At 36.4% G+C, this 12,178-nt stretch overlaps 2 protein-coding genes across 2 annotated transcripts in view; one reads left to right on the plus strand and one right to left on the minus strand.

Moving 5' to 3' along the window:
• Positions 1-2,348: 2,348 nt before the first annotated feature.
• On the minus strand, positions 2,349-7,864 carry LOC144440795 (large ribosomal subunit protein uL18-like). Its single transcript, XM_078130185.1, has 7 exons — positions 7,782-7,864; positions 6,335-6,520; positions 5,584-5,718; positions 4,916-5,118; positions 4,337-4,514; positions 3,126-3,214; positions 2,349-2,543 (listed from the first exon to the last, which is right to left on the minus strand). The coding sequence occupies exons 1-7, from the start codon at positions 7,782-7,784 to the stop codon at positions 2,453-2,455; spliced, it is 885 nt and encodes a 294-aa protein (XP_077986311.1). The 5' UTR covers positions 7,785-7,864; the 3' UTR covers positions 2,349-2,452.
• A 2,984-nt stretch (positions 7,865-10,848) lies between these two features.
• Positions 10,849-12,178, plus strand: part of LOC144440602 (uncharacterized) — a 28,834-nt gene continuing 27,504 nt past the window's right edge. The window contains exon 1 of the mRNA XM_078129988.1: positions 10,849-10,952. Within this exon, the coding sequence (XP_077986114.1) occupies positions 10,849-10,952 (104 nt within the window). The remainder of the gene's footprint in view (positions 10,953-12,178) is intronic.

The following is a 12,178-nucleotide window of genomic DNA, read 5'->3' on the forward strand; positions in this document are numbered from 1 at the left end:
TGCACAGCAATATATTTATATGCTTTGCTCAGAACAATGACAATGTATTAAAAGTGTAATCATTGCAAATCAGGTCAAAGGTTAATATATTCATTGTCATAGTTACAAATCAGGTCAAAGTATTCATTGTCATAGTTGCAAATCAGGTGAAAAGTTAATGTATTCATTGTCATAGTTACAAATTAGGTCAAAGGTCATTATTTTGTTGTTGAAATTTTAAAATGTACATACTGGGATTAACCATATAAACTATTTGTCTGGATGGATTATAAAATTTGCAATAAATATGCGTTTTTTGATTTGGGAATCCTGTACCTTATCCATTGTGGATGTCAAAAGGAAGGGTATTTTTTTTTAAAAATTGATGGTTATCAATTTTATGTACAGAGTATTTCTGGAGAACTCCTTTTATGTTAATTTTTTGGTTTGTATTTGTACATGTTACAATTGTCATGCAAATGTGTCGTGTTCATACATGTATTTGTCAAAGTTCAGTATGGTTTTGAAAATGTGAAGTAAATTTATTTAGGGAAAACTGAAAAACTGACTGGGGTAAATTTTCAATGTCTGTTATAGGAAGGGAATAATATTCTCAGTTGGCAAAACTAGTTTGCCACTCGCAGGTACAGACTCGGTATTGTTGACACTGAACCAAAGTGAGTGAATGAACGTATCTGGGCACTGTCGTCAGATTTGTGCAACATCTTCAAACTGATCTGTTGGTCATTGTTTTCAAATGAAGAAATCCTCCCAAGCAAGTTTACTGATGTACTGATATACAAATAGTCGTATTGAAATAATGCCACTGAAGTTGATGTGTTCAACAAGCATGTTTTGTTTTTTTTCTTTGTATGGTGGAACAAAAACGTGGGTTGGGTGGTAGGGACACACACAAAAATAAATCATTATTACAGTCAACTGAAATACCATTTGTGGAATGTCCCAGTGTGACCATGAGGAGCAGTTTTCAAGTGTGCTCAATATATTTATATGTATACATGCATGTTGCATATGAAGCAATAGTCCAGTATACTGTACAACCATGCAAGAAGTTTGCCCCTTTTCCAATAGCGCCCTCTAGTGTTTCTGTCTGTGCAATGAAATACTGTAATTGAGGAGTCCTATGCACAGGCATGATACTGGTAGTTGTTGCAGTGATGTGTAACCTTTGTGCAAAAAATGTTATTCACTGTAATAATGTAAAAATACTGCACTGCATCACCACCAGAGGTCGCTATTTGAAAATGGTTATTCTATGGACAGATTCTGTGAAGTGTCTTCTCTCCCACCTCTAAATATTGGTATCACTTTTAAAACTGTCCATGAACTCACCTGACCTCCCATCTCTTGACTGTAAATGTCACATAAAAATTGGTTGGTTATGTCATGACGTATGTAAATTTTCAGCATTGAAAAATACATAGACCCTGTGTAGGGTCTGATAAATACGACTTGAATATGGTGCAATAACATTTTGTGTAGCATCAAACCATTTGTGTGGTTGTTGCTTTGAATCATAATAAAAAGTGATTGGGATACTAAACGTTGTCTTGTATGTTGATTACATTCTGTACAACTCCACTAATCTCAAAACATGTTTATTGTCTTGTCAGTATAATAAACACATCTGGATATTTTGAGAATGAGAATACCTTGCAGAGTTATGCTTGCTTTGTAAAAAGTTGCTGCTGCAACCATGCAGAGAACTTACAAGATACAAAAATGTTCTTACAGTCCTATCCCACTGCATAAAGTTAAGGTTCTAAATTTAATTGTCAATCTCTATGCCAGTATTGTCCTCCTGGGAAGCAACCTTGAGTTGAAAATCAAAACAATTCCCTAGCACCGAAATACAACTTTATTGCCAGATATCCCTGATTGCACTGAAGGATATAGTAAACTTCCTAAGTAGTCTGATTAACTTGGTACTACCAGACTAAGTTTATGTACCAGAAGTACTTCAGGTTGAAACTGACTTCTCAGATGCCAACGTGGAATCATTGTTATCATACGGTAATTCCAGCTAGTTGATTTGGTATCATCATTGATGTCAAGTTTGTATTCAGTTTCTATTTGGGCCGTCTACTTTGGGGTAAACCCTGGCCCAGAGACGTTGCCATCTGACCCCACACATACTGGCTCACCAGTGTCCTAGTGAACAATATTGTCAAGTCAGATGTCAAAATATCTTGGCAAGCCCAGTTTTTCCAGCAACATTTTTGAGGTCTGGACCCCCCCCCCCCCCCCCCCCCAATTTTCAGAGCTGGTTCTGCCAACAGGAGCAAATGATACCAGAGAGAACATAACCTCAGATTAAAGTAAAATCAAAAGACTGATAACATATACTGTACATTGCCAAAGGTTGTTTTATTTTTCAATTTTGACAACATAATATTAATGATTCTCTCTTTCTTGTACCATTCAAATACAGTGTCTTTACATATTGATATTTCTATTCCGCCTCTTGGGCTCTTAGGAAGGACGCCTTTTTCTGCTTAACACGGTCTTTACGTTGTGCCAATGACAGCTTCTTGCGATTCCACCTGTTGGAGTGTAAAAATTAATGGTCATACAAAATTTTTCATTTACGGAAAACACCTAAGGTATGTGTCATTCAAACTCAGGTTTTGAATTTTAGTATTTCTTCTCACAGTTGCAAAGACTACACCACCATGTGTCCAAGGAAACCATAATTTACATGGTCATTGTAATTACAACGTACAAGATTATTTCAGATTTCAGTACTTCATGTTTTCGAGACACAAGATATCATGGTTATATGAATATGAATATCCATGGGGGTATTTTGTTCAGAGCTGTGAAACAAACTGACTTCTCAGATGCCAACGTGGAATCATTTTGTTATCATACGGTAATTCCAGCTAGTTGATTTGGTATCATCATTGATGCATTTGTCAGTCATCAAAATTCAATTCAATTCAAAAGGGAAAGACATCAGAATTATCTAATTTTCAACATGGTAAAAATATTTTGTGAACAAATTACGGTTTGAGCATGTGTGTGCGTGTGTGTGTGTGTGTGTATGGATGTATGTATTTATGTATTCATGCAAGTACATATGTACATAGAGAAATACAAATACATAAATCATAGAAACGCCATACCTCTTGGTTTTAACTTCCTTCTTTTCTTTTGGTTGATGGGTGGGATCTTCCCTAATAGCAGCATGTGCTTTTTTGTACATTTCTTCCACCTAGTAAAAGATTGGTAGATAAGAGAATCATATTAGGAGACTAGCCAACCATGTCAACCATACACAGCGTTTCAGTGTATCACACCAATGAAGGGTTTTCATTCTATCAATTTATTCTTCCTGGTGTTGATATCAATACTTGGGAGTCAGTAATTCTCAGTACTTGAAATAGAATTTTATCACTTCGGTGTGTTGTAAAAATAATGAATATTGAACTTCTTCATCAACATACTGACTTCCACCCCATGCATGTGTGCGACTTCTTCAATTTTGACCCTCTAGCATGAGGTAAAATGCTATTGAGGGTATAACATTTTGGGCACGATATCAACTGTGGGGGTAAGCACTACATAATTAGTATCTATCATCAATAGACAGCTTGGATGATTCATTTTTTCACAGCACTATTAATGATGATATTTCAGTCATTACACGAACTCTGGCTTTTGGTTGAGTAGTTTTGCACCGAGAGATATTGAAAAACTTGACTGAGAAATGCAACCTAGTGGGATCTGAGCAGTATAATGATTGAGGCAGAACTTAAGTGGATCATGAACAAACTTAATATGTAGAACTCTACAATAAAACTGACTTCTCAGATGCCAACGTGGAATCATTGTTATCATACGGTAATTCCAGCTAGTTGATTAGGTATCATCATTGATGTGTCAGTTAGCTGATGATAAATTTTGATAATCTACTTTCACACTCCATGACAAAAATACACACACTGCCACTCCAGAAGTGCAATACACAAAGAAATTCAAATCCACTTGTTCTTCTTGCTATCAGATATTATCACAAAACCAGAAAGACCATAGAGTTTCAATTCGGCAGACATCTCACACAACAAAATTGTTACGATTCACACAAACAAAATACAGGCATTCTCACGACCAGTGCCAGTCTTACGGAACACAGTGTATCGCTTGAAATCCACTCTTGACCAACTGTCGATAAATTCAAGGACACCAAGACGCAATGTTTATAAGAGCTTTCTAACATTTTTACAATGATCTACTATTTGTTCCTGTTTAGCACCACAGAACATTATCTCATATTGGATTTTGGCGCCATACAAATTTTTTTGATTGATTGATTGATTCTAAATTTCCAACTTACATCATCTGGATTAATTCCTAGTTTGATGTACTGTGAAAACTGTTTTTTGTATGCATCTTCATCTTCCTCCTGCAGTTCTTTCATGTAGTCACTGACATGACCACCAAAGATGTGTTTACGATGGATTTCTGCGTCGAGTTCGCCTGAATCTTGGTTATAGCCAGGGAAACGCTTTGAACTACAGAGTTAAGGAAAACATCAGTCAGTTGGAAACACTTATTTGATAGAGGTTAAAATTGTGGAAACTCGCAAGTGAAATGATTTCTCAGATGCCAACGTGGAATCATTATTATCATACGGTAATTCCAGCTAGTTGATTATGTATCATCACTGATATCGTGTCACTACTATAGTAACCTTAACTTTGTAGCATTCTACAAAATAAAGTTAAAAAAAAAATTATTTCTGACATTTTCATATGATATATCGCAAACCCCTACCCCACCTACCCTATATAAATGCTTTGGTTTACAATAATGTGAATCGTGTATTCTGAATGTTAAATCTGTCTTCAGTACAAGCTTCTTTATGTGAAAAGTGAAACCCTTACATCACTGTACAAATTGCAAGCAACTCTACCTGTGAGGCATATCTAATCCACCATCAACAGCACCTTTGAGAACTCCAAAGATCTTGGCACCAGTTGTTGTACGTGCTAATCCAACATCCAGAAAACAACGGAAAGATCCCGGTTTGCCATCTTCATTCTCAACATAGTATTCCTCACCGGTGACTTCTTCCACACCTTGGTAGATCTCAGCAAGATTGTATTTAGTCAGAAGCTGGGCAATACAAAACATAAAATATGTATTAATTTTTGAGACACTTGATACAAAACAATTTCAAGTTTTAAGACTCTTTTTCGGAGACAAAAGTTATGACAGTAAAAATCTTCAGTGTCTATTGAGAAATTGCTTGGAAATGTAAAACTAGAGGATGTAAAACTGACTTCTCAGATGCCAACGTGGAATCATTTTGTTATCATACGGTAATTCCAGCTAGTTGATTTGGTATCATCATTGATGCATTTGTCAGTAGTCACAGTGTGGGACTGTACATGCTTCATACAATTGGGGGAAAAATAACAATTACCAGATTTCTGGCCTAGACTTATCTCTGTGCATACAGTTGTTGTCATACTGCACAGCTATGTGAAGTTGTATGCTTGGTAACACAATGGTGTTTTACAGAACCATTTGCAAGTTTTTTGTGTTTAAAAAAACAAAACAATTTGCTAGTTTACTTACACGGCGAGCCATCAACAAACCAGTACAGTAGGCAGCAGCGTAGTTTGTCAACCCGACCTTCACACCATAGCGAGGGAGTTCATGTGCATATGCGGCACAAATGATGATGTCTCCCTCAATTCTGGCGTATGCTACCTGAAATCAACATCACAAAGCAAACGTGAAATACAATAATTGTGGCTAGACGTGTACACTTGTATACGACATTAGACAACATTTCTTTTTGTGGGTCAAAATGATGAAACCTGGGTTTTTCTTGCAGGTCTTCACAGAGTAAGGGATACGGGAACACACAATTGCATCAAATTGGCTAACAGACACTTGTGGGTAGTACCAGCCAGTCAGAAGCATGCAAGTACAAATCTATCAGTCTTACAGTCCTCCATCCCTACCTTATTAGCACCATCTTACTATGCTACATGCCTCATCTTTATAACATGTCTTCAAATAATACTTTCTGATTCGTTGGTTTATATATGGCTATATCTGTTGTCAAAACTAACACTGTTAAAACCAACGACTCAATATTTGAAGCCGATAGTAGAAGCAGACTTCTCAGATGCCAACGTGGAATCATTGTTATCATACGGTAATTCCAGCTAGTTGATTTGGTATCATCATTGATGCATTTCTACATACAAATGTACTCTACAAATACGTCTCTTAGACTAGTCGCTTGGAGGACTTGATGCTTTACCAAAACTATTTTATGAAACAACATAGTGAAGTATCGTAAGGTCATGTAACTTACCTGGCATATGATGTCCTTATTAGTAAACCTAACAATTAATCTGTACTTGGGGGTGTTGTACTTGTTCTTCTCCTGGAAAATTAGGCGTTTACGAGCAAAGAAATCGGTTTTTCCTTCCCTCCTACGGCGGAATTTCACTTGGTATCTTTTAAAGTAAGCCTTGTTCTTGACCACTTTCACAAACCCCTACAGGGAGAAATGAAGTGTAGACACTCAGGTTTGGGGTAAGTTTTCATTGCAATAGTTGTTACCATGTTAAACCATAGGCGTTAAAAAATGCGAAATGCAAAATGCTGTGATGCATTGCTACAAGTACTGTTGTCGATTTTGACTGGATCTGGGTACTTTTGAAGAACATTTCCTGGGTCTTGAAGGGCCCCGTTATTGATGTTGGCGTGAGGAGACATCAATTTTTGGGGGCAGGTATTTTAAATGTGTAATTCAGCAGAAAATTCACCCGACTTTACAAGGCAGATCTGCCTTGCGGCCATCTTTTTGTGATAGTCTACACCCCCCCCCCCCCCCAAAAAAAAAAAAAAAAAAACTTTATTAAAACACCTCAAAATCATAATGAAATGACACAAATATTTGAGCTAAGGCACTGTAGCATCTCAGTACATAGTCTGGATGCCAACAACATTTGGAGGTAAATCGTGTCAATACCATAGGAATGAGACTACTCAGCACCATATTACACATTACATTCAAGTTTATGCTAACCCAATAAAGAACTCATATTATGATCACCTTTCTAAATGATCTTAAATGATCGACCAAAAACAATAATACGTGTACTTAAATTTTAACAAATACATGTAGTTCTTGAACTTATGGCACCTTCACCATGCCCTCTCGTTTGGCGTTCTAACTTCTAGATCAGCTTATTTACTAGCAAGGAGGTACCAGTTTGTCTGTGTTTTGTTGGCACAGGAGAACTGGAGTGCGTTTACCACGGGGGAAAAACTTATAGTGCATGTCCAGTATTGCATTCTTATAACATTAAAAATTACCATGGCCATGACTGTGAAATCATCTGCTACACGTAAAAACGACCACGTGGAACTTGTATCACTGGAAGTTTGCCGTCTATCAAATCAGTCGTAATTGACAGGATGTTTGGGCAAGGCTAGGGCAATTTTGACGTGACGGACGGTTGTAAATGGGTTGTCACTGTTTAAGTCATTTTCCTCAGAGAAAATGACATTTATTATGTAAATGGCCATCGTACATGGGTGCCTTCCTATATAAACTTGTGACCAACACACTTGCATATGTCCTACGATCATGCCTTATGTCCGCCATTTTGGATTACAGTCAGCAAAAATGTACTTTTTAAATCGCATCCATCTGCAAGAAATATTACGGAATGTATCGAAAAGATCAAGGTAAACTAAGAAATGATATATATATTTTCTATCCTCTATGTTATTTTTTTTCTTCGCCTTACCATGGTGACTTGTTTCAGTCCCCGAAAGTTGAGGACCTCACGGGTAGCTTCGGCTAGAGGCTGATAGCTGCGAAAAAGAACTATTGCTATCTGCGCATGCCCAGCTATGCCTCGTTCTCGAGTTCTGGGAGTTCAGGGTCTGAGATGTACTGTACTAAGTAATAGTCACAGGCATTTGTTTCCCGAGTTATGTCTCAGAATATTTCTATCAGATTACAATATAATGTCGATAATATCGTTAATATTGACGGTAAAATTACACTTGTTTCTGTGATCGCGCAGGTTCACTCAATGTGTATGTGAGTGAACCTGCGCGATCACAGAAACAAGTGTAATTTTACCCCTTTCGTATATAGTTGCTGACTACGTCAATATTAACGATATTATCGACATTATATTGTAATCTGATAGAAATATTCTGAGACATAACTCGGGAAACAAATGCCTGTGGTAATAGTACATTGCGTTATATACTTGATTGACGCAAACGTGGGTGTGTAGACCAACAACTCCAGTTGTCTGAGTTGGAGTGTTTGTTTATTATTATTAAAGCAACGGATTTTACGAAAAAATCGAAATAAGTAGTTTACACGGTAAACATAGGAATGATTTTGGTAACACCGACCCCACATTTCAGAATATCAAGTATCATGATGACCAGTAAACTTCAAGTTGAGACAAACTAAAATTCATGTTGGAAAAAATAAGAACTTTGTACACGATTGAAGAATAAAAAGGTACAAACGTATACAGTTGTACAGAAGACAGATTTTCAGAATGAATGGATGATTGTCTCTAAAATTGAAAGTACTGGTAGTTGACTTGTTCATCCTGATATCCTCTCTCTAAATTAATTTTGTGTTCTCCAACTTTTTCGTGATCAAACTTTGTGACCAAACCCAGCTAGTGATCCAAACCTGCCAAAATCCCAAAATATTGCAATATGTTGACAAACGAGCTGGTAAATGGTTCAGTACCTCTTTCAAGACTGTTTACATATGGACATCAAGACATACGGCATGCACGATTTGTAGAACGGTCAAGGATTATTCAGCTAATCAGATTAAGTGCAAGTTTCATGAGGAACACGGTATTATAAACCATGTTCGATATGTACAGCCTGCTTCAGCGTTCTGCTGTTTCTTGTTTTTTCGGTAAAACGTTGATTTTGATTTTTAAAAATCAATCATGGCGTATTTATATTTCCATTGTGGATCCAATATCAATTTGAGGTAATGAAAATTATACTTATACACTGAAGAATGCAGGAAAACTTGCTTGCAAGCCAAAAAACAAAACAAAACAAAACTAGCTCTAATCACTGATTGCAACATGAAAGCTTGTCTTTGTCTTGCCACTCTTTGTACTTTGTGAGACAAAAAGATTCTGGTAAACGTTATGTCATCACCAGAATTGTTCCCATTAACCCTTGGAGGAATTTTTTTTAAATGGCTGAACACATGTCAAGTACAGTAGAGCTTCTTTACAAGATTTCAATTTAGTAATGTTATTTTATCACCAGAATTGTTCCCATAAACCCTTCGAGGAATTTTTAAAAAGATGGCTGAACACATGTCAGGTGCAGTAGAGCTTCTTTACAAGATTTCATTTTAGTTACCAAGTTACCAATCAAGGAGCTATCTTATCACCCAAAACATTTGTAAATCATTGATGACAGTAATTACTATAATCAATATCAGTGCTGAAGGCAGAAATAAGTCTGACTAGACTTTTCCTAGACTGTAAGATATATACGTCGTGACTTTTCGCCCTCACCGGCCTCCTCTCAGGGGTTGGCCGATGTGTGAGGGCGCTCCGTCACGGCGTACTTTACAGACAAGACTCTTCCTAATTAAAGCAATTTATTTACACACCATCATATTCTCAAGAAAATATTATTATTTCCACATTGCAATGGCGGCCAATTTGATGAATACTACGTAAAACTCGTTAGAACACGTTGGTCCTATTCATTTTATTTTTCTTCTTGATTATCTTAGACTGGATTGGAGTTTTCTTGAACACGATAATGATAAACGTTGAAAAATGGCATTGCCTGGCCGACGTTCTATTTAAAAAGATCCTCCACCAGGACTGTTTATTCTATCGAATACCATGCTATTTTTTCTTGATGAGTGTTTTTTTTTTTTTTTTTAAATGACTCAAAAAACCACAAATTAATTTGATACGAGTATAGTATAGTTATTTATGCAAACAGCAAGCATCCTATTGTACAGAAGGTCAGTTATATAAACCATTCTTTAATTTCGATGAATACGTCATCATCTGCAAAACGGGTAAGTTTTAGTAAATTTATATTTCACTTGCGAGTGGCAGAAAAATGATGCTTTTTTAGAAATTATAATTAAAATAGTATGTAATGTAGATATATTACTAAAAAGGAGATTATTTCTTAATTGTAAATACAATTGTACTTTATTTTGTTTTGTTGTGATATAAAACTGTTATTAATCCCAGCCTAAAAAAAATCATTTCATTCCATCTATATTTACCAGTACTATTGAATCTTCGAATGTGCGACTCGGAGTACTTCTTGAACTCTTGACCCAATTCGAACTTTTTTGACCTTTGACTTTAAATCATGTGACTACAATGTCCAATCAAGACAGGCGGCGGTTTCAAAATAAAGTTACGAAAATCAAAATGGCGACAATAACACACTTGAATTGAAAACCATTCATTCATTCATTGTAACTTCTACATCACACCTAGCGACAACTTTTCCCGCGAATACATTTTCTTGATCCGGAAAGAGTTTACGAATTCCGTTTACCAGATGTCCATGTAGTAACATTAGCGACGCTCAGTTTCATTAGTAAATCACTAGACACTACATGTATTTCATCTTCTAGATATTATTGAAAGGAAGTCCATCTTCCCATCGCCAGCGCAACGGGGCCACACCACCGGTCGGCTTATTACAGGGCATTTGATTAATTTCTAGTGTGTTGTCTTGAAATACGTGAGCCGTGGACAATTTGATATCAAAGGAGGTCCAAACGACTGTGTACGGACTTGTCCGTAGGAGAATAACACACGTTTCAACATGTCAGACGAAGATGCCTTGATGCGAAACGTGAGTGATTTGCGAAGACGACTGCAATATACGGAGAGAAGTTTGCACAATCTATCAAATCCGGATATTACAAGGTAATGTGTGTTTAGAATAATTCACCGACCTTCAAGTGACATTAACCAAATTGCACTGTGTGAATGTAGTCCAACCAAACCCACAATTTTGTGGTGGATTTGCCAGTCGGAAATACTACATCGTACATGTACATGTACCGTTGTACCGTTACACACTATCACACACCACAAGATCTTGAGAATCAGTGTCATAAAAATCAGTGAGATTTTATATGTAATGTGTCATTGGTTTATTATGTTTGAAAATTGTATAAAATGATATTTCGCAATCAGAATCAGCAATATCATTAAATATTTCGAATAATTTTTGCATGTACAGGGTAAATTGAAATTGAATTTGAAGGACTGACTCGCTGTCAGAACTTGCTTGTGGTCCCCTGGGCCCCTTGTTGGACAATGAATGCATAGAGCCAGCGAGCTACGTTATTTATGGAATTGCCCATTTTGCAATGATGTTTGGGAAACTGTTGGCACAGTTATCAGATTGTGTGTGTCTCTAGTGTTTCAATTCATAATCCAACACATCCGGGCTTTGTAATTTGCCATTGATGTAGTTATGACCTCTCAACACAATGAAGCCAGAAAATATTGAATTATATATTCATTGATTTCATTCAATTTAGAGTGCAAGGTTTTAGATATGGATGAATGCCTAGTCCTAAATGTGTAGCGAATCTATCTATGTAACGCTTGTTTGATTTTTAATTTTGCGTTGATATTTTGATATAAATTAAATATAAAATATTGACAATATATATTACTGTTATTCATCTTGACACATGTAATTAGCAATAGCAGTTAATCAATTATAACTATTATTAGCAATTACCCTAATTAATTAATTAATTATTCATGCTAATATTATAATGACAAGAGTCCCTTCATCAGAGGTGTCTAAATGTATCATCCATTGGATTTGTGAGTGTGCATCGGCAGAGTCCTGTCTAAGTCACCAACCAATCGCATTCAATCATAGACAAGGAATAGAATTGCTTTCTCAGTGATTCAAGGTATAATGGTCAGAAAGACTAATTCCTTTGAGGGATCCCTCTCCTGGAAAATCCTTGAACAAATATTGAGTTACTGAGAAAATGGAAGAAACAAAGAAAAACACAAATGTTGTTAAAATTAGGTTTAGATAGATTATATGATCTGGTTTATAATGATGTAGTGGCAAATTATAACAAGGAGCATGCCATGGAGGGTGGGGTGGGGGGTGTCAAAGG

The sequence above is a fragment of the Glandiceps talaboti genome, chromosome 10 (genome assembly GCF_964340395.1).
Source record: "Glandiceps talaboti chromosome 10, keGlaTala1.1, whole genome shotgun sequence".
Lineage (NCBI taxonomy): Eukaryota > Metazoa > Hemichordata > Enteropneusta > Spengelidae > Glandiceps > Glandiceps talaboti.

Bases quoted from the DNA above. Each gene is read 5' to 3' on its own strand.
- LOC144440795 (XM_078130185.1), bottom strand. The intron at 3,215-4,336 runs GTAAGTTGGAAA...ATCTTTTACTAG, and splicing joins TAGGAATTAATCCAGATGAT to GTGGAAGAAATGTACAAAAA. The intron at 2,544-3,125 runs GTATGGCGTTTC...ACACTCCAACAG, and splicing joins AAGGAAGTTAAAACCAAGAG to GTGGAATCGCAAGAAGCTGT.